The sequence below is a fragment of the Canis lupus genome, chromosome 5, assembly GCF_011100685.1.
Source record: "Canis lupus familiaris isolate Mischka breed German Shepherd chromosome 5, alternate assembly UU_Cfam_GSD_1.0, whole genome shotgun sequence".
NCBI lineage: Eukaryota > Metazoa > Chordata > Mammalia > Carnivora > Canidae > Canis > Canis lupus.
Window position 1 is genome coordinate 58,564,797 of NC_049226.1, and position 22,021 is coordinate 58,586,817.

The 22,021-nt window shown below is 63.2% G+C and overlaps 1 protein-coding gene across 1 annotated transcript in view; it reads right to left on the reverse strand.

Annotated features, from left to right (window-relative positions):
- Positions 1–22,021, reverse strand: part of MEGF6 (multiple EGF like domains 6) — an 86,859-nt gene that overhangs the window by 31,244 nt on the left and 33,594 nt on the right. The window contains exon 5 of the mRNA XM_038538815.1: positions 14,291–14,413. Within this exon, the coding sequence (XP_038394743.1) occupies positions 14,291–14,413 (123 nt within the window). The remainder of the gene's footprint in view (positions 1–14,290; positions 14,414–22,021) is intronic.

Below are 22,021 nucleotides of genomic sequence, written 5' to 3' on the forward strand. Positions count from 1 at the left end.
AGCTGCACTGGCCTGGGGGTCTGCAGTCCACCACCCATGGGGACAGGATCTGTGAACAGCAGCCTGACAGGTGTGACAACGCCCAGCCACCATTTCCAGCACCACTGAGTGCGGTCAGCCTGTGTGGGTATCGAGACACAGCCGGCAGCTGGAGGGTTCCCCCTCCACCTCTTCTGCAGAGCAGCAGGGCATCTGGCCACATGACCTCCTGCTGGGCCCCTTTACAGAGGAAGCAAGCCAGCACCTGGTTCCCTAACCAGCCCACCCCACTCCTGAAGCAGCCATGTGGGGGCAGAACAGTGCTGTCTTCAGCTGACGCCCACCACCTAGAGACCCGGTGACCGTGGCTGTGACCATGGCTGTGGCCATGGCTGTGACTAGAGAGCCACAGGGTCCGTGATCTTCAAGGAGAGTGGGGTCAGCTGAATAATGGCCCTCCAAAGGACCCACATGCTAACCCTTGGAGCCTTACCTGGCAAAAGTGACTGTGCAGTGGGCTTAAGTCAAGAATCGTGAGGTGGGCAAGGATCCTGGAGTACCCAGGTGGACCCAGGGTCATCATAGGGTCCTTAGAAGAGGGGGCAGGAGATCAGAGAGGAGAAGGTGGGGAGACAGGGGGCCTCTGGCAGTGTCAACGGAGGCGGGGCCACAGCCAGGGATGCAGTCCCTCCAGACACTGGAAGGACAAGGAAACCTGGGACATCCAGGTTTCTGAATGTGCACTCTGGCCAGCCTGGCCGCCTGACCCCCCAGGGAAGCCCACTGTGCTCTGTGGGGGTGGGATACACTCCCCTGGGCCCAGTCCTGCAGGCCCGCTCCCTCCGGATATGCCACTGGTCTACACATGGTGATTCCTGCAGTGGAACACCTCGAGACCCTCCAAACAGCAGGGCCCCAACTCTCCCAGCCAGCACAGAGGGAGGCCTGGGTCCCCTCCTCCGTCCCCTGACTGAAAGAACTCGAGGACCCCATGTCTCCCATGCTGACCCCATGGAGCCAGGAGATAACACCCAGCCTGGTGCAAACCTCCTCTGCTCTCCCCAACCTTAGGCCCAGCCACCACATGCCGGGTGCAGCCCACACCCACATGGGGAGGAGCTGGGAGCCCAGGAGCACACAGGTCCAGAGCTGGGCTATTTGCAGGAACAGCCAGGCCAGAGGCCCTCAGGAACGGGCACCAGTGCTGGTGCTGCCCTCAGCTGAGAGGTGTGGCTGGGGACTTCGGCAGCTCGAAGATGGGAACTGCCTCCCACACTGGCACTCGGTGACATCACTGTGCTGACACCGGGTGGCTCCCCAGGTGCTGCCTTGGGCAGTCCATCAGCATGCTACGGGGAGCCCATGGAGGCCAGGGTAGAGTCAGCTGCTCCTGCAGAAACCCCCCACTCAGCCCCCCTTCTGAAGCCTCGCCCATGCTTACGTGGAAACCTGAGCCCGCTGGGACGCTGCCAGGAAGCCCGCTCACATGGTTATCAAGTTCAGAATCCTGCTTTCCCCCCAAATATGCCACAGGGTCCTCCTCATGCCCAGAGATCGCACCCCGCCATCCACATCCACCCTTGTCCTCTTCTCTCTGCAAGTTCACACGGGCCCTGGAGCAGGGTGGGGGCTCCCCAAAGCCCAGCCACACACAGCCCCTGGCCCCTGGAGGCTACGCAGCCTCATAGCACTCAGTGTGACCAATGGACCAGTGACAGTGCTGGCCTGGCCTTGGCTGAGCCACCAAGTGGGAGGGCTGCCTACCCCGTGGAGACCCAGCCTGAGACCCAGCTGGCCAAGTGACAAAGCCAGGGGAGGCAGGAGACTACCACCACCAAGGGCCTGCAGCTCAGAGCTCCGTGTGTCCCACCAGAAGGGACAGCGGCAGAGACTGGCCAGGGCACAGCGGAGCAGGCCCCAAACCTCTAAGACCAGGTGCCCTGCAGAGCCGCGCAGGGGCCAGGAACAGCCTGGAGGGCAGCACCCCGCCCCCACTGTGATCCGGGGGGCACTCACCGCATCCTGTCTCCCATTCCTGAGGATGCCAGCTCCAAGCTCTAAGGAGCTCCTGCGGGGAGGCTGGGCACCAGATCCAAGGGCAGGGAGAGGCAGGATCCACCAGGACAGGGGTGTATCCACTCTCCCTGAGCTGCCGGGGTCCTCGGATCACCCTGCAGCCCACTGGGCTGACCACACTCCCCGGGTTTGGGGAAAGTGACAGAAAGGATGGCACCTGCCACATCCACACACGACCCCCAAAGAGGCTCAGGCTCTGGGGACCCCGTAAGGGCAGACCTTGCCTTTAGGGACCCCAGAGGCTCTCTCTTGAGCCTGCCTTCTCTCGACCCCCAGGGGCGCCGCCGCCGCAGGCAAGCGCCAGGGCCCTTTCTCTTCCCTCTGGTGGGGACCATTCTGCTGTCAGCAGCCTCGCGGCCGGCCGGGCGGGCGGGCGGGCGGGGGGAGCCGCAGGGTCCGATGACTCAGGGAGCAGGGCCCGTCCCAGAGGAAGCGCCGCCAGCGGCACGGCCCCCGCCCCGCGCCCCCCAGGCTCTCCAGCCCCGTCCCCCCACCCCGCGCAGGGCCCGCGGGCGCCCACCTGGCCTGCGGTCCCCGACGCCCGCCGCGTAGCCGGCCTGGCCCAGGTGGCACGGGTAGCAGCCCCTCCAGAGGTAGCGGTAGTGCGTGCCCGCCACGCGCGCTAGGCCCCCCAGGAGCCCGAGGCAGCAGAGCGCGGCCAGGCCCCCGCGGGACGCCCCCATGGCCGCGAGCAGCGCGCCCGCCGCCCGCCGCCCGCTCCCCGCGCTCTGCGCCCGCGCCCCGCCCGCCCGCCCGCCCTTCAGGCCTCGGCTCTGCCTCCGCCCCCCGCAGGTGAAGGCGAATCCCCGCGGCGGAGGGCCCGGCCCGCCCCGCCCCGCCCGCCCCGCCCCCTGGGCCCCGCCCCGCCCCGCCCCCTGGGCCCCGCGGGGGGCGCACAGGCCCTCCTCAGGCAGGCACACGGGGACACGTGCACAAACAGACCCACGTGTGCAAATACACACACACGCCGGACCCTGCACAATGTACAGCCACACGCACGCACACACGCGTTCCCAGCTCCTGCACCGAAAAGACCCCAAAGCAGAAAAGGAGGCCACCCTGGCAGTGCCACTGGGGGCTCCAGAAAGACAGTTTGGTGCAGTTGGGTTCCGTCAAGGATGAGTGGGTGGGGAGCCAGGGACTTTGAGTCCCACCCACCGAAGTGGAAATCCCAAGGGGTTGAAGATGCCTACTGCCCCCAAGCCTGGGGTCCAGCACCCTGCACTACCGGGTCCTCTGCTGGACTGGATGGGGACTGGCACCCAGAGGGAGCCTGGGCAAGGGGAATCCCTGTACCCTGAGAGCAGGGAGGCTCAGAGCGAACATGGACTCCCCAGCAAGGACAGCAAGCCCCAGGTGGCAGGCTACAGATGCCCCAGAGGTGTGTCCAACCCCAAAGCCCGGAGCCCCACGTTGCTCAAGGGCACAGCTGGAGGCTCCAACTTTGTCTGAAGCAGGCAGCAGCCACTGTGCCTCATAAGGACCTCGATGAGCCTTGACCCTATGCTGCCCCCTGAGGTCGCACACCCAGCACCCTGCCTCAGCCGGACCTCCTCCCTGGGGTTAACTACCAGGGCCAGGGCCTTACTGGCCAGCACTCTGCCCGGCCCACCTGTGTGCAGGGTCCCAGGGGGCAACCGTGGGCCCGTGGGAGAGAGGCACCAGCTCATCTGGCCCAGTCCTGCCTGCGATGCAGAAGCCAGCCCTTCCCATTGGCCCCCTGCCTGCCAGGCACCTGGCAGGGCAGAAAAGGGCCTGCCTGGGGCCTGCCTGCCTGTCTGCCACCACCCCCTGGGTGAGCTTCTCTCCTGCCCTCCTTGTGAACTGCACAGCAGCCCCTTAACCCCAGCCTCTCACCCTGGGAGCCTCTGCAAGTCTCCCTGACGGGCACAGTCAGGCTGCTGTTGGAACCGTGTCTTCCCCACGGGTCAGCAGTTTATCACTAAACGTACATCTCATTTTCCACCAGTGCTCATAGAAGGCTGTAGGTCCCACCGTCTGCAGCCACCAGCCAGGACACAGGGGGACAGGAGGCCACAGAGAACTTCAGGTCAGAGATCACCCACACCGATGGGCAACAGGGCTGGGGTTCCTCCGCAAGCACCCATCTGGGGTGGAGGCCCTACAGAGGCCCCTCCAGGAATCACTAACTGCTATGCAGATGCCATTCTGCCATCTCTCAGGACTCGGCCCTGGGAGGGAGGAGAATCAAAGACAGGAAGCGGGGACACGGGCCTCGGTCCCCCCCGCCCAACCCCCAGGTCTTGCCCACCCTGGGCAAAGGCTCTCTGCCTTGTTCTGTGTCACAGGGGAGGGCCACAAGCCCCTGTGGCTACCAAGCACGTGAGCTGTCGCTCGTCCCCGTAAAACATGCCACTTTCTTGGTATGAGAGGGAGGTAAAGCATCCTCTCAATTGCTTTTTTATGAATTACACGTTAGAATGACTTTATTCGGATACATTGCATGAAATAAAAAAATACACGATTAAAATCAATTTCACCAATTTTTTTTTTTTTTTTTTTTTTTTTTTTTTTTTTTACTTTTTTAGTGCTGCTTTGGGAAAACGTCGAACTACACGCATGGCTCCCGGCGTGGCTCACTGTCTACTCCCATCGGGGCACCCAGCCTCCAGCCCTGCTCCTCAGGGGCATCAACCTCTCAGTGCCCGTTTCCTCATCTGTAACGAGGGATGACCATCACAGACCTGCCTTATATGACAACGAGGCGAGGTGACAGCGAAGATGCCTCGCTGAGTCAGTGAGGGTCAATAAAAGTTGGTAGTCAGGTCTACACACATGCTGCCCCGTCCCCAGGCCAAGCAGCAAGACCCATGGCAGTGTCCAGAGCTGGGTCTCAAGGGGTAGCATCCTGGGACCCAGCCCCACCAGCCTGAGAAGAGTCAAGGGACCTGAGGACTGTCCCTATCCCACAAAAGCCATCTCCCCGGTGCTCCTGCTGCCCCCTCCCCAGATAAGCCAGCACAGGGCAGGGATCCAGGCCCACTGAAGAGCCAGGCAGCACAGAGGAGGCCCAGGACCCCACTGAGCCTGCTTCCCTGTCTATACAGTGGGCAGGACACAGTTCTGGGGAACCAGCAACATCTCCCCACCCAACTGACAGCCACAGTGGGATCCTCAGAGCCCAGAATAACTCAAGGTATGGGATGAGCTCCAGCAGCAGGGCCCTGAAGGACTGGGGGTGTGGGTGGCCCTGGGCCTCCATCCCCACGAGCCCAGGCAGGAGGACCGGAGCATGGCCCTGCGGGGCAGGAGCCCAACAAGTGCAGAATGCCACCAGCCACGCAGACAGTGCCCACAGCCACCCCACTGCCCCCCCAACCCCGCCGGTGCCGCCAAGCGCATCCAGGCCCCAGGCTGTGGGGTCTGGAAGCTGTTTGGGAAATGCTTTCTCGATGCGGAAATGCGGGCTGGGGCTGGGCGGCTCTGCCCGGGGAATGTCTGTGTGTCAGCAGAAGGAGTGGCTCCCCCCACCCGCCAGGCTGGCTCCAGCTCTCCTCTCCAAGCTGGGCGGCCGTGGGGCTCCTTCACCAGGACCCAGGCTGGGGTGAGGGCCCCAAGCTGCCTCACAAACACCACACTTGCCCCTTAGAGCTGGGCCCCTCCCACCACGGGCCCCTGACATAGGCTTCAGTGCAGAGCTGCCCTGTTCCGGGGTCATTGGGCCAGCGGGAAGCAGAACACAACCGAGCCTCCCTCCTCTTGTGGTGTCTGTTCCCGGGGGTCAGAACCGGGGGTGAGCAGGCCCTCCAACAGAACAGGGAGATGGAGGCATCAGGTACCCTGTCTGGCCCCTGAGGGGGGATCCCCAGGTCTGGCTGGGGGCTGGGCATTCCCGGGTCTTCTCAGGAAGAGCTAAACCCTCCGCAAGCAGGAGGTGCGAGAGAGAAGGGGCACTCGAGAAGCATCCAGAAGTCCATGCCCGATCCCTAGGTGCCCACGCTCTGAGGGTCCATGGGCACAGCAGAGTCCTGAGTGGAGTGGCAGGCACTGACCCACAGGTAGCTGGGCACTGGGTGCTAGGCAGGGGCTGATCCCAGGCTGTGCCCGCTCATGGGAGGACAGGTAGCCCCAGATGCTCTGGCTCTGCGAGCACCTCTGCTCACTCCCCTCCTGCTCAAGTTGGGCATGTCCTGTGTCCCTTCGGGGTGGAAGCAATGATGAGCAAGTGCCAGGTGGCCCCACTCCCCACGGCCAGTATGCCCTGGGACACACATGGGGTTCCTCCTGTCTGGGGCCCAGGGGAGGTTCCTCTGACGGCACTGGATGAACGGGGTGGGACACAGGGGGAGTGGGGGAGGGTGGCCTGGAACGCAGTGTGGGTGCCATCCAGGAGCCATAGGACTGCAACAGGACAGGACAGTGACCAGACAGCCCCCGACAGGACCCCCAGTGGCAGGAAAGAAGGGCCACGGGGATCCCTGGGTGGCTCAGCAGTTGAGCACCTGCCTTCAGCCCAGGGCATGATCCTGGAGTCCCAGGATCGAGCCCTGCATCGGGCTCCCTGCATGGAGCCTGCTCCTCCCTCTGCCTGTGTCTCTGCCTTTCTCTCTGTGTCTCTCATGAATAAATAAATAAAATCTTAAAAAAAAAAAAAAAAAGAGAAAAGAAGGGCCAGAAAGGGGCTGGAAGGAGGCTTATCTCCTCACCTGCCTTACATGGGGCTCAGGGCTTCTAATCCCAAAGTCCTCCCAGCCACCTCTGGTCCCTTGGGGAATGAACACCCTGCCTGGCTGTTTCCTCCAGAGCCCAGCCCACGGCAGGAGGTCAGCTTCTGGTCTGGGGCCACACATGGTCCACCCTGCCTGCCCACCCCTTCCCCTGCCCCTCTCTACCCCCTCTCTACCACCTCACCCCTCAATGGGCTGCTGCTAAGTTTATTTCAGGAGCAGGGAGCCAGCTGGTCCTAGCACCAGCCTCATGGTAAACCCATTACCCGGCTGGACTCCTCACCCAAGCAGAGGGAAGGAAAATTAAAACCACAGTAGTTTCCGAGAGCCCAGTTGCCATTCCTGACTGCAGCTGCCCTGGCTGAAGCCAGGCGGAAACAGGGGAGCCCCCTTCTCTTTCACACATGGCCCCCCGGGAGAGCCCCAGGTAGAGCAGCCTCCCTCACGTATGCTCTCCTCCGGGGACCAGCCGGCTTGGGGGGCCTCGGATGCCAGCACCACAGCCAGAGCGCCCAAGGCCTGGTCTGCCCCGGGAGGCACCCAAGGAGCACCAGCCCAGCGCCATTCTGGAGGGTGCCCACACACGTGCGTGCATGCATGGATGCGCGTGACCGGCCCTCCCTGTGGCTGCCGGCCACCTGGCCTCACTACCCGGCTGTCATACAAAGGCAGCGGGGAGGCCAGGTCTCACCCCAGGAGCACCAGAGTCCTGGAATGTGGACAGCCTCCACCTTGGGCACAGCCCTCAAGGCCTGGCTCTCACTGAGGACACTGAGCTGCCAGGGACTCAGGGACAGCCCCAGAGCTCACGCTGCACCCAGAGGAGAGGACACAGAGACTGACTGATGGAGAGGTTTCCTGGAGAAGGTGTTGAGCCAGCTTGTGGCCAGGAAGCAAGGGAAGGGGGCGGGTGTACACAGGGGCTCGTAAGAGGACATCTGGGCAGGTGCAGGGTTGCTGCCGCAGAGGCAGGAGGGGAGGATGCAAGGCAGGGAGCCTGGCCGAAGCCGTGTGCCTGGCCCTGGTCCAGTGCAGCCACTCAGAGAGATGGTCAAGCACATCACCAGGCCTGCATCCAACAACCCACACAGGTGCCAGGCCGTTGGTCACCCTCCCGCTGGGCCTTCCTCACCCAAAGGCCAAGCCTGACTGCAGGACGCTGTGGCCATGGGGTGGAAGCCAGCTGTGCCAGTGCCCAGGGCCAGCCAGCACGTAGGCTCCCTTTGGGTGCCCAAGCCTGAAGCAGGCAGGGCTGCCCATCGGCCCCTCCTGTCTGAGGACTCGATGCCATCGCACAAGTACCCAAGGCCACCCAGTGCTCAGGCTGAGCACACAGCTGGACGCTGCTCACATGACATGCAGAGGGACAAGGATTAAGCCCAGTGGACTCCCCGCCCTGACCCAGCCAGACAGGAGCCTGGCTCTGAGCACCCACACCCGCTCCCTAGGGTCTGTTCACGGAAGACACACTAGCCCTGGCGTCTCACCACAGGCGGGAGGAAGAGCTCTCACCCTCAGCATTCTGGTACAGCTGCCCCTTTGCCCCAGAGCTGCTCTGGCCAGACCCTGGGGAGCAGGGAGTGAGGAGGGTTTGTCCATGGGATTCTGGGGTCGGGCTGGATGGGGTCAGAAGCCAGCGGGGGTGGAGAGTGACGGGAGTGGAGACTCAGCCCAGACCTGCCTCCCACAGACACCTGGAGAAGAGCCAGGGAGGGTGGGGAAGGTGTGGCCATCACTCCACAGGGAGGGACAGAGACCTGGGGCAGGAGAATCCAATCCGGGGGCTGGACACTGGGTGAAAGTGGCTGCCCCACACAGCAGGTGCCCAGCTCAGCAGTGGAACCTTCTGGGGCAGGCCTGACTCGTGTGTGGTGCCCTCCCCACAGCACTGCCTGGCCAGGCGGGTCTCCCTGTTAGCCCGTGTCCACCTCCTCTCACCGAGCCCCGAGCTGAGGACCGTGGCCTCCAGCAGTTACTCAGCCCCCACCCCGGCCACACCTGTGGTATGTCGGGCTCAGGGATGTGAATCCAGCCTTTCCAAGCCCTGCATCCAGCTCTCACCCCGCACCTTGGCGTCCACCCCCAGGCCCTACAGCTGGCCTCAGGCACAGGGGCACTCAGCCGTGTGGGCTCCTGCAGGCTGCACATCTGAGGTCCCCTCCCGACAACCACGCCATGGCTCAGGGGGGCGGGCAGGCCGTGGGGCAGGCTGTGGTCCTTCTGCTGCCAGCGGCTCCGACGGCCGATGGGGACGGCTATCGTTTCTCCTGCCTTGGCCCTAACCAAGGGCGTACCTACCAGAATCTGTTCACTAGAGGAACAAACAGAGCTGGGAAATGAAAGTGTTTGGCTCTCAGCGCTTCCGTCAGAGGAGGCCTCTGGCCTCAGACGCCTGGTCGGAAATGCCGCCATCCTGCCCGGAAGGATGGCGGTTCTCAGCTGGGCTTGCTCGCCTGTGTCCAGAGGCCAGGAGGCCACGGGACCAGGCCCTTGTAGGAGTGACCAGAGGCCTGAGTTCATGCTGGGCTCTGAGGCCCACAGGTGCATGATGAGCCTACCTTGGCAGCCTCTCTCATCCAGGGTTTCACATCCATACCAGAGGTCACCCAACAGATACATGCTGGACACCCACTGTGTGCCACACATGGCCTGCTTGGACAGCGGGGGATGAAAGAGAAGCCCCTCCAACTCCAGAGAAACCAGAAAGCCAGAGGACACAGGATGGGCCTGAGCACCCAGGAAGTCACCCTGGGCTTTACTGCCCGTCCCCAGCTGGGGACCCCAGGTGTACTGCTGCCCCTCAGGGCCTCCTGCTGCCTGGTATAAGATGGGCCCCAGGGCAGCCTGAGCACTGAGCAGCAGAGCAGGCCCGGCAGGCAGTGTGGGCTGGACAGGACAAGGATTCCTTCTTGAGGTCACCAGGACAACTGCCACCCTTCCCATTCTCCTGACTCAGCAAGAGCAGGGTTATCCTGGGAGATGCAGATCTTACATGATAAAACCTTTCTCAAGACTCACAGGGACCACTGGTGAGTCACACTTCCATCGAAGGCACCAAGTGTTATTCCAGGTGAGGTCAGGAAAAGTCCACCCCCACCCCATGAAGGGTCGATGGAAGTGCAGGCAGGTGCCACCTGGGCGCCGGGACGAGGGTCCCTAGCAGCTTGCCACGCCCCCAGCAGGGCACCGCTGCAGGACAGCACAGCTGGCTCCAGTCAGCCCACGGCCCTCCCAGCCCAGGCCGGAGTCCTGGAGGCTCCCAATCAAGGCCTGTCACTTCCCACATTCCTGCCTCTCCCTCGGGACGGTGAGAGCCTGCAGCCATCTCCAGGGGGCCAGGGAAGGCCAGGCCAGGAGTCCGGCCAGGCAGAGTGGGAGTGAGAGAGAAGCACTTGTCCGGCTGTGTCTCCGGCTGCTTCCCAGGATAGAGACAGGCCTGGAGCCCGTGGTCACAGCCAAAGTGGGTGGGGGTGGGCAGGCAAGGCCCAGAGAGAGGTCCCTTTGTGCCCACACCACCCCAGGCACATGTGCCTCACAGCAGGTCCCCATGGTATCCCCCAGAGGCCACGGGCCAGCAGAACCATGTGCTCAGTGCAGACACCCAAGTCTGGCCTATGGGGGCTGGGAGACAGCCTCGAGCGCCCACAGGCTTCTCACAGACACCTGGATGCAGACCCCAGCTCTGCTGCCCCCGCCCCCACAGCCAAGGAGGAACCACGGAACAGGGCTGGGGGTGCCCAGCACCCCCAGGAGGGAGCCGGCTGTACTCCTGTTGGGCCGAGGGAGGACTCCCACCCGGAGGAAGCCTGCTCCCCGCACAGCCCCTGGCAGCCCCCCATGGCCCCTCCCCCAGGACCGCCCTTATCTCCTGGAAGGAGGGGGGTTGGAGCCGTGGGAACAGTGGGTCTCCTGCCGTGGGAAAGCAGGCCTATGGGCCTCACATCCCCTCCCCCCAGGAGACACCTCGATTCTCTCCAAAGCACTGCATCAGCGTCCCCTGAGACTGAGGCTGAGACCTCAGTCTCAGCTGGGGGAGCCCAGCTGTTACAGTGTCACTGTGGCCTTTGGGCCACACCATCTGGCCTCGAGTGAAGCCTGGACACGGGTTCCTGATGGGGCACTCCAGAACGAGTACCCAACCAGCCAGCGGTTGCAGGGTGGGGGCGCTCAGGGCAGGCAAGAACACCTGCCAGTTGGGAACCCCCCACCCTGGCTTCGATGTGGTCTCCCTGACCTCAGGGCCTTGCCCCTGAGGACCCTGGTCAAGAGGCAAGAACCCCAAGGCCGGTGAGGAGGGGTTCAGCTCAGGTTGGGAGTCCTCTCCACCCCGCCCCCTGCACACACACACACACACACACACACACACACACACACACCTCCCCAGCCAAAGCAGGCCTGGGGCAGGGGGTCTGCACAGACACTGGGCCACCGGCCTCGAGACACTTCCCAGGGCCCTTCCAGTTCCCTGAGAGTCTTTTTCGTCCCACTTTCTAGATAAGGAGATTGAGGCTCAGAGTCACGAGGTACGAGGCTGAGGCTCACCCTGGGCCTCGCAGACACCAAAGCCTGGCCCTGGAACGACCTTCGCAGAGGTGCTGACGTGGAAAGCCAGGCAGTCCTGGAAGGGGGCTCCGGGCCCCCTGGCTGCCAGGGCGTGAGGTTCACAAGGCAGTCCGCATCTCTTCCCAGGGCCTGCGCCTCCATAAACTCAGGGCCCTCAGGTCAGAGAGCACACCCTGGGGAGCAAGAGAAGCCGCAGCAGGCGTGCAGCCTCACCTCGGGGATGCGCCTGCTCCGGCCTCCCGGCCTTCCCGGCCCCCGCTCCAGGACGGTCTCCCAGAACATGACAAGCACACGGGGCTGGCAACACTCCCGGAGCGAGGGCCAAGGCGCCCTCCGGCCAGGCTCCCGTGCCAGCACTCAGGGTTTTATAGTCAATTCATCACTCTGAGCGGTTTCTGGGCTCACCCCACCATCAACTCGGGGCACACCACGCTACGTGGGAGCGAGCAGAGCCGCCCTCCCCTCGGAGGTAACGTCTTGATTTCCCGCCGGCCCTGCGCACCCACGGCCGCCCTAGCGGTCCTGTTTGCTGGCGGGGCTGCCGTTCCAGGGGGGCTGGGCTGGGCTGGCAGGGGGACAGAGAAAACACAGCAGGCGCTCGGCTCTCGGCTCTCGGCTCTCGGCTCTCGGCTGCCGGCCGCGCGGTGACTCCGAGCCCCAGCCATCCCAAACACGCGGGGCCAGGGGTCGGCAAACTCCCAGGGGCTGAGGCCAGGGAGCGGCCTGGGCGGGGAAGAAAGGGCCAGCGCAGCAGGACACGGGGTCTGAGGCCAATCCCCCCAGCCTGCCCTCCCCTCCTGGTCATTCTGTCTGCGGCACGGCCCTCTGACAGCTCTGCCAGATGGCGGCAACCTCGCCTGCTCTCCGGGACCCAGTGGATTAAGGGATTCCAAAGCTTCCCAGAGGAACTTGGAGAGGTCTCATTTGCAGAGCCTGTGCTGGGCCAGCTCCGTGCAGGGCTCCGGTCACTGGCTGGAATGCAGACTTATCTTCCAGGACCGGCAGACACATCCGTGGGCATACCTGGCCCCAGGTCAGCCCTGGGAGCCCAGAGCCCAGGTCAGACCCCCAGCTCTGGAGCAGCCCCAGCGCCTTCCCCTGGGCCTCCTGGTCATGGACGAGGGCTGGGGGGTGCTTGCCCAGCTCTAGGGGCCAAGGACCAGGAGAGGCAGGATGGGAAACCCAGGATCCAGTCCGTCTGGGAGGCCACTGGTCTACAAAGCCCCTCATGGTGGGGACCCTGACTCCACCTCAGACTGAGCACAAGCCAGCCCAGAAGGAGCACACAGCAGCTTCCCAGCATGGAGACCCCGATGCCAAGCTGAGGCCCCGAAGGGCCAGGCCCACTGAGGCTGGGCAGTGTGCCAGCAGCAGCTGGGGGCTGGAACCAGGACCCTCCAAGGGCACCTGCGTGCGCTGGGGCCCGGGACGACCTCAGGGGAAGAAGTGTGCATCTTGCATGTGGGCATCCCTGTGTCACACGGAGGCCGGCGAGGCTGCCCAGGTAGTTGATGCCCACAGGACTTGCCGTGGGCTTGGCAGGCCCTGGGCCCCTCGATTTGCTCACTACGCCAACCGTCCTCCCTGCCTGGGGGGGGTATAGGCTGTCAGTGGAGGAGAGATTTGTCCAGCCACTGGGCTCTAAAGGCACTGGCAGGTGTTCCCAGGCGGGACCCCCAGGACTCTACCATGGATGCCAGAAATGCTCCTCCTTGGCATCAAACCTCCACCCCGGATTCCTAAAATGTCGATGGGCTGCTGGACATCTGGATTTGGCAGGAGGGCAGCTGTCAGCAGCCGGGCCTAGGGGACCCCTCTACACCCCAATGCCCCCTGCACTCTGTGGGTCCTGGTGGGGTACAGACCACACAAGTTCTATCATCCCCAGGGGGCCCATGTCACAGACGGGGAACAAAGGCCAAAGCAGGACTCCCTTCTCACTCAGCCTGGGCTTCTCACCCTCCCCGCCAGGCATAGGACCCCCACCCTGCTGCACTTGCTTCCCTCCCTACGACCTCCTTCTGGCCACGAAAACACTGTAAACAAGTCTCCGCACAGGGAATGCCCCCCGTGTTTGCAGAGCACCTTCACCACCCCTAGACCCCGTTCCAACAGGGACCACTCCCATGTTTGCAGAGTACCTCTGCCACCCCCAGACTCCATTCCAATAAGGACCACCCCCCATGTTTGCAAAGCACCTCCACCACCCCCACGCCCCATTCCAACAGGCTGTGCCCTCCCAGCCCCCTGACGGACAGCTCCCACTGGCACAGCAGGAGTCGATGTCCTTCTCTGGAAAGGAATTCTGGGGCACAGAGATGCGGTGACTGTCCAGTATGGGTAAGGGAGCACATGCTGTTGGCCCATGCTGCCCAGACCTGGCCCTGAGGTTAGGGGTCAGGTGGGGTCTAGAGCAGACAAAGGAGTGTGAGGGGGTGCCAGGGGATAGCACCACCCTGCCACCCCTGCCTCAACCCTAATCGGTCCTCTCCCTCCTCACCCCCGGGGAATCTTCCGTCTGTTCTCGATGTTGCTGACAGCCTGCCAGCAACCACAAGGCTGAGGTGGGGAGCAGACCTGGGGCTAGCCAACATGTCCAGCCCAGGCCTTGGGAAGCCCTAGTCGGGGCTCTGCCCCCACCGGAGCCCCACGCACGCTCGGGCACACAGCCCATCATCCCTGCCTCCCGAGGCCCCACTGCCTGAGCTTGGGCTGGTCAGCCCTCCACCTACCCTCCCTCCCCAGCTGCATCTTCTGCACCACAGCCCCCAGGTGCCCCCCACCCACATCAGGCTCTCTGAGGCGCCCAAGGCTCGTTTTCAGACACACATGGATACCCTAAAGCCACGATGAGTGGGTTGAGCAGAGAGGACCCCACCACCCGGGCACCACCCAGAGACGAGCTGGGGCAGGGATGCAGGATTGACGCAGCCCACAGTGGTGGACTGTGGCAGTGGGCAACATGGGCTGGGCTCGGGGTCTACCTTGGCAGGTCCTGCCGTCTCCCTGCAGCTGGTGGCCGGCGGGGCAGCGGCAGTAGAAGCCCCCCACGGTGTTGTAGCACTGGTCTTCACAGCCCCCATTGCCGCTGGCACACTCGTTCACGTCTGTGAGGGCAGGGGACACTGGTGAGCGCTGGGAAGCTCCCTCCCAGCCACCGCCCATCCCAAGGCCCACCACCCAGACCCAAAAGGCCACACGAGGGCCCTGACCAGCAGAGACAGGCAAACCTCACCCCTGCAGACAGACCCCACGACAGGGGGACACTTGACATGTCAATCCCGCAGCAAGGAAGGCCAGGTACCTGGGTCTCCGCACACCCAGGTCAAGCAGCCTGTCTACAGCATTGAGAATGATTTTTTTGGAAGGCCACCAGGTACATCTTGGCCCAGGAGTGGGCCCTGTGCCCCCAGAGAGGAGCCATACCTGCCCCACCAGTCTACACAAGAAGGGCCTGTGCACGTGTTCTGGTCCCACGGTCAGTGTTCCAAGGAAACCAGGCTTCCCCCCAGCTGTGAGGCCAGGAGAGCCCCTCACGGCGGCCCCCAGACCTGCATCGCTGCCCCACATGCTCCTGATCCCAGCCTGCTGAGGACCCTATGGAGCTGCAGCTGCCTCCGGGATAGCAGGGGGAGCTCCACACACCCAGCACCCCCCACCCCTGAGACCTGAGGGGCTCTGCTCTCCTCCTGGCCTCTCAAGGCCGAAGGCCAAGGCTCCCATGGGTTCGTGGGAAACATCACCCAGAGGCAGGCACAGACCACACAGAGACCTCAATGTGCCACAGGCCACAGGCAGCCAGGTGCTGGCATGGCCCACTGGGTGCTAGACTGGAAAGCACCAGATCCTTCCTGGCCACACAGGGAACAGTCCCTGCACAGGAGCTCAGTGAACCACCCACGCCCTACCCCATGCTGGCATTCCCACCAAGTCCAGGCCTCCCCTGATGGCTTCATCATCTCTGCCCCTCCCTTGGAAGGTCCCTGGAAGACCCCGAGTTGGGCTCAGGCTACGGAGCCAAAGGCTATGGCCACAACTCTCCATGTGATTGATGGAATGCAACCATCAGCCGAGGCCCACGGAGGTTAACACCAGGAATTTTCTGGGAATTCCTAGAGAGTTACACAGGAGGAGACGGGCCAGCCCAGCCCAGGGGTCAACACTGGGTACCCAGGGCCGGAGTCAGCATGGGCCCGGGGAGACAGCACAGAGGCGGCCCCCCAAGACAAGGAGTGGCCAGGTGAGAGGGGCACAGAGAAGCTCCAAGACATGTCCTGGCATTCGAGCCACTCGTGAGGAGTAGGAGGGCATGTGGCCAGGAAGGCGGGCCACGGGCCACAGGAGCTCCTTCAGAGCTGCTGGCATGCAGGGTTCACAGGGCCCGGGCACAGATGGCCCCTCCAGCACCAGGTGCCCCCAGCAGCATCCTACCCTGACCCCACGGCTGCCCCACACCCATGAAAAAGCCCCCAGTACTGGTGTAGCAGCTCATGATAGGCACCTGCTGGGTCGCTCTGCCTGTAGCCCTGGATGGCACCCCTGGAGGCACCCAGCTGCATCCGCACAGCTGTGCTGTGACCCTGAGCCCCGGGCTGTACCTCTTGGCTCCAGAACCCCCAGGAAGCTCCCCGCTCCTTAACTGGGCTGTGCCCCTTGTGGCTCTGCCTCAGCAGGCTGCTCGGCACCTGTGTCCATCCACAGCTGGACCGTCCATCCTCAGCATGGGGACAGGACCCCACTGGCCCAGGCCAGCACACAGCGGGCAACAGGACACCCTCGGCAAATCCTGAATAAACATCACACCAACAGCCTCCTCAAGAGAAGCAGAACAGGCAGGTGGCTGCCCCCTGCCAAGTCCCTTCCTCAGGCAATGGCAGCCCAGACTAAGCAGGAGGTGACCCTGACCAGGGCCGGAGAGGGGGGCAGGGTGGATTCGGCAGGCTCCCTTCTGTTAAACCCCTGTGTGCACGAATCTGGGAGTCAAGGATGCAGATGAGGGACCCCAATGTCCTGGGCAGGGGGAGAACACAGGAGAGGGAGGGGACGATGCAGTGGGAAGGGCCCAGACTCCACACCTCAGGTATAGAGTCACCTGCTTGGGGGGTGGAGAGGCAGCAGATCACCTGTTTACTGCCCCCTCCAGCAGGCCCCTCTCAAAGCCAGCTTTTTAAAATTCTACTGCACCCGTGGACAGGGCTAAGGGGCAGCTGTGGGTACCCCAGGCCTGGGCCAAAGGGCTTCGAACCCGTGAAGCAGCCAGGGGAAGGAAGGACAGGTCCAGGGGCTGGGAGGGCTTCTCCCCACACGGCCCCCAGCCTTGTCTCTGTCAGGGTTCCAAGTCTACACGGGAGTCTGGAGCTGCCTAGGGGTTTTTGGAAGCAAATCCTGGGAGGTACTGACCCGTCGACATGTCCCACAGACCTCATTGGTTGACTGCTTATAGAGTGATCCATCAATTCACCAAGAACCCCACATCAGGTGCCCTGGAGCCCGAATTCCAGAAGTGACCCCCACAGCCCCCACTCCTCTCTGCAGCTAGCACCCCACCCAGCTCTGGCTTGTCATGCGTGGACCAGAGTTTCACTTGGGCGGAGCTGCAGCCCAGGAGACCTCCCCAGGCAGTCTCACTGCCCTTCAGGCTGGGGGTGCATATCACAACCCAGCGGGCTGAGCACCACGCAGGCCCCTCAGTCCGGTATGTCTCCAGGGCAGCCCAAGCCCAGCAGGGTCAGGAGACCCCAGGCCAGGTCCTAGCCCCACTCTGACCCTGCTATGAGCCAATCCCTCACCTGGAGCCAGGCCTGTCGGGATGCCCTGGATACCGGCAGAGAGCACACTGCTCCGGAGAGCATCACAAGTGCTGGGGAAGCTCATGTCCAGAGACCCTGGCCCCTTATACAACGAGCACAGCAGTGCCCCCCAACCCACAGGAGAACATGGCAGTACTTCCCCGGGATCCGGAATCCGTCCAGGGAGACTGGGGGTGACAGGAGGGAGGCTGCCTCTGACCTTCAAGCCAGGGCCCCCCATGAGCGTGGAACATAGATGCTGACTCAGAAATGCTGGCCCTCCCTGGCTCCAATGCAAGCCCAGGGACCCCTGCCCCCCTAAAGCTGCTGGCGGTGGGAAGAGCCAGGGAGCAAGAGACCAGGCTGCAGGACAGGACGGGTGCCCCCGGCCCTCCCCACCCTGGGAAGGCCCTTCCACCAGTAGAAAATAACACCTCCCACAACAAGTTCAATAGTCAGCAAGGGAGCCAGCAATCCATGTGCCCGGAAGCCTCGAAAGTGAGACTCAAATGGCCACTCATACGTGAATGTTGGGGAACCGCGGCAACGTTCCTCTCGGTGAGAGAGGCCGGACGGTGGCGGCCACACAGGGCAGGCCACTCCAGACTCAGAAAGCAGGTGGGCGGTTGCCGGGGCCTGGGGGACATGGGGAGGGGCTGGCCTACAGCCACAGGGTCTCCTTAGGGCCAGTGACCATGTTTGGAGCTAGGGAGGGGTGGTGGTGCACAAGAGTGCAAATGTGCTAAGTGCCACTGCGCTGTCCACTTTAAAAGGGCCAGTTTTACATTATGTGCATTTCAAGTCAAAAAGAAAAGCGCTCCTCCAACTGGATCCCTCACCATGCTTCTCCAGGGGTTGGTACGGAAGGAAGGGGGATCCGGCCTCAGTTCCTAGCAGGCTCTGAAAGGGCAGGGCCCTTGCTCAGATGGGAGCAGCTCGGCAAATGTCCAAAGTAGCCAGTGGCCACCCCGCCTTGCAAGCCCCTGAAGGCCCTGCCCTTTCAGCTGACCGGTGACCAGGCACTGTGGAGCAAGAGCCCTCAGCACGCTGCCCCTTAGCCAACCTCCTGGAGTCCACACCCCACAGCCAGTGTGGCCCCTGCCCCAGCATCCACCAGCAGCCTGGGTCCAGCAATGGGCTCTCAGGTCAACCATGAGGTCCAGCCCAGCCTGGTCTGGGCAGCCGCTTGTGGACAACAGAGCCCCCAAGCAGGAAACAGGTAACAGGCACAGGGCTTCAGGCTCCCAGGGCCAGACCAGCCTGGCCTCACCACAGAGTGCCAACCACTCGGCTCCCACAGGCAGGTGCCCCACGACCAAGAGCCCCCCGGACCTGGGCGGGACCTTGGCTCTCAAGGCTGGCTCTGAGTTGGAGGGGCCCCCAGGGACCTGCACCACAGTCCCTCACCCAATGCTGGAGACACGGCCACCAGGTTCCCCAGTGTGCGCGGCTTTCCCCACACAGGGCAGGAGGCAGCCCTCGGAGCCATGCCTTCCCGCAGGATGGGCCTCAAGTCGCTCTAGGCAGGCAGGGCAGGGTAGTGGCCACAGCACGCTGGCCACAAACCAGCCAGGCTGCAGGCTTCCCACTGGGAAGCAACCACATGGGGTCTCAGGCCTTTCAGTTCTTCACTGCCTTCCAATCCTCAAGGGAGGCAGGAGGCTGAGGGGCAGCCTCCCGATGGTGGAGCACAGCACGTGCCTTCTGCCCAGACACACCGGGCTCTGAGCTGGGCCTTCCTGTAGTCTGTCCAGCCAAGCACCCACTGCACCCCGTGGCCCCTCACCACCATCCAGACAGACCCAGCTGCCCTGTGGCCCTGGTGTGAGGGTAGCAGGAACACTGAAAAGGCACAGCCACTCTCTCTCTGAGGGTAAGGGGCAGGGCCCCAGGGCCTCAGTCAGGCCAGCAGGGCCTCAGAGCCAGGCCGCCCTCCCCTGCCCGGGCAGCCCCGCACACCAGATGCAGCTCATCCTCTTCCCTCTAACCCCACGCCCAGCCTGAGACCACATGAGGCCAGTGGACTCTCCAGCCTGGGACCCAGACTTCCCCTCCCACCCCCTGCCCTGCCAGGCTGCTATGCGTGACTTGGTTACCCCCAGAACTCACAGTAGGGCTCCCACAGTTTTTCTGGCTGGTGGAGGGGACACAGATCATCTTCCCTGTGTCCCCAAGCATGTCCAGTCCCTTGCTGGGAGTCTGCAGAAAGAAGCAGAGCAGGGAGGGCACAGCCAAGGGAACCCACCCTGCCCGAGAGAAAGAGGAGCCCATGAGGATGGGGAGGGCTTACTCTGCAGCATGAAGGCCAAGACTGCCCAGGAGACAGCCACCAAAGCCCAGTGGGAGGTGGGGGGGATGCCTGGGTCTTGAATCTGTGGGGATTGTCAGTCCTCATCCTGCCAGCCCACCCAGGCCTCGGGCGACCTGTTAGCAGCCAGGATTTATGAGGTCCTGCCTGCCAAGGACCCAAGAAGCCTCCCTTCCTGCAGCCAGGTGTCACCCAGACAGGCCAGGGCTGCTCCCCAATCTCAGCTGAGAGGGCTGATGAAAGCCAGCTGGACCGCAGTCGCCTGCATGAGGCTCAGGAGCCGCAGGTAAGGGGGGTGGCCTCACTCCACAAAGGGCCCCGGGTGCGAGGGGCCTGGAAAGGTGCCTCCCTTGGGAGGGACGGGCAGCCTCTCACACTCCGTGCATCTGGGAAGAAGGGCACCCAGGAGCATGAGGGCACCAACCTGGGGAGCCCCCGCCCCAGCAGGATGTGCGGCTGGGGCCTGCCCTGCCTATCTCTCCAGGAATGTTCCGCACCCCCTCCCTGCTTCCCTCAGGGGAGACGGGACAACTGAGGCTCCCTGTGTGAGCTTGCTCTGCAGGCCCACATGCCTGCTCCCAGCCAGAATGGGTTTGGGCCTGCTTCAGAAGCCCGTCAGGGTGGGGCTGAGCATGGGCAACCCGCCCCACCCCCAGGGACCCCTCTCCCATGCACCCGACTGCATGTCTTGGGCAGGAGTTCTGGCCCCCAAGATAGGTCACATGAGACCCCTGTGGGGGCTCCTGACCAGCCTAGGGGACAGCCGCTATGGGGAGCATGTGAAGCAGTGACAGGCCTGACTGGAGGACCACAGTGACCACTGGGCCAGACCAAGGACAAGGCCATAGGGCCCAGTGCAGGCCAGGTCCCTGGGTCCCAGGGCAAAGTTGCAGAGGGGATGTGGCTTTGACCCAGGAGAGAAAATTCACCTGGAGTCAGGCAAGGGGGTTCCCGGCTGCAGCAATAGGCGTGCAGTGTCCTGAGGCTGCAGTGATGACAAAGGACCTCAGCTGGGAGCGTGAACAACAGAAATGTATTCTCTCTCAGGGTTCTGGAGGCCAGACATCCAGAATCAGCGTCATGGGGCTGAGTCCAAGGTGTCGGCAGGGCCATGCTCCCTCCTGAGGCTCCAGAGGCCTTTAGGAGGGGCCAGCATACTGGGCTTCTGGGGGGCACCGCACCCACCTCCGTGCCCAGGCCTCCTCAGGAATTCCCGAGGGAGGCCCTCCCACCTCTGGGGCATTCCCACCTGAGTCCTATGCCAGATGCTCGGGGCTAAGGGGCCCCCTCTGCCCCTCCACGCGAGCTGGGAGCTGGGTGAGGCAGGGCTGGCGTAGGGCTGAGCCCTGCACACAGGGCTCCAGGCTGGCTGGGCCTCCCAGCTACTGGGTGAACACAGCACATCGCAAAAACCCTCTGGGCCTGTTCCCTCATCTCAAACAGGGAGAGCGGTGCTCACAGTGGAGGTCAGCCTGGGGTCTCCAGGGGCCCCCAGAGAGCACTGAGGCCCCAGCCAGCATTTGATCCCATTCAGATCAAAAAACAAAGCCCAAAGCAGTGCAGCCCCAGGGCCCAGCCTGGGACTCAGGCCTCCACAGCCAGACCCCAGACCCCGACCCTCCTCAGTGGCTGCACCAGCCTGTTACAGAAACGCAGAGACTGCCCTCACCCCCCCACGGCCACACAGAACCTCTCTGGGTTCGCCTACATTCTCCTGGCAAGGCAGCACCTGCCTCGGCTTGTCCTGATGCTCACAGGCCACGTTCCCTCCCACACCAGGGCCAAGGTACAGTTTCCTGGCTCTGGGCAGGCGTGTGCCAGGGGCAGCAGGGAGCAGGGGCCACAGCCAACACCAGACCCAGCCCTGACCCTGGAGGACGAAATTGTCCTTGGGGAGGGTCTCAAAACCTATGTGGTGCTGCCCAGGGGAGGGGGCTTGGCTGTGAGCCCCTCTTCACAGTGGGCTCGGCCTGTTACAGACAGAGCAACCCCCCTGCCCCCGTCACCCCACTCCACCGACCCAGGCACTGTGTGATTTCGGCTGTGCAGACGGGCCATCTCCCTGCTTCTGCCACAGCCAGGAGTCCCGGGGCCCTCAGGTAACCTGGACCACTCTGGGCGCCAGCTTCCATGCTGAATTCTGTGGCCTGGGTCCAAAGAGACCCCCGTGAGCTCCCTGGGGCAGAAGACGCCACATACGTCTTACGAGGTTGCCACGGTAACTGGCACGTCTGAAACTGTTAGCTGGATGGAATTGAATTCACACAAGGAACCTCAACACCTGACTGTTCAAATATCAAATTAGAATCATTTGTGGGACGCCTGCATGGCTCAGCGGTTTGGCAGCTGCCTTCGGCTCAGGTCATGATCCCACAATCCGGGATCGAGTCCCGCATCAGCCCCCTGCAAGGAGCCTGATTCTCCCTCTGCCTGTGTCTCTGCCTCTCTCTCTCTCTCTCTCTCTCTCTGTGTGTCTCTCATGAATAAATAAATAAATCTTAAAAAAAAAAAAAAAGAACCATTTGTAACAATGACAATTAGAAACCAAATGACTCTGAGCAGGCCCTCAGGAGACAAAGGGAACAAGGCATCCAGAGGTAGGCTGAGCAGCAGGCCAT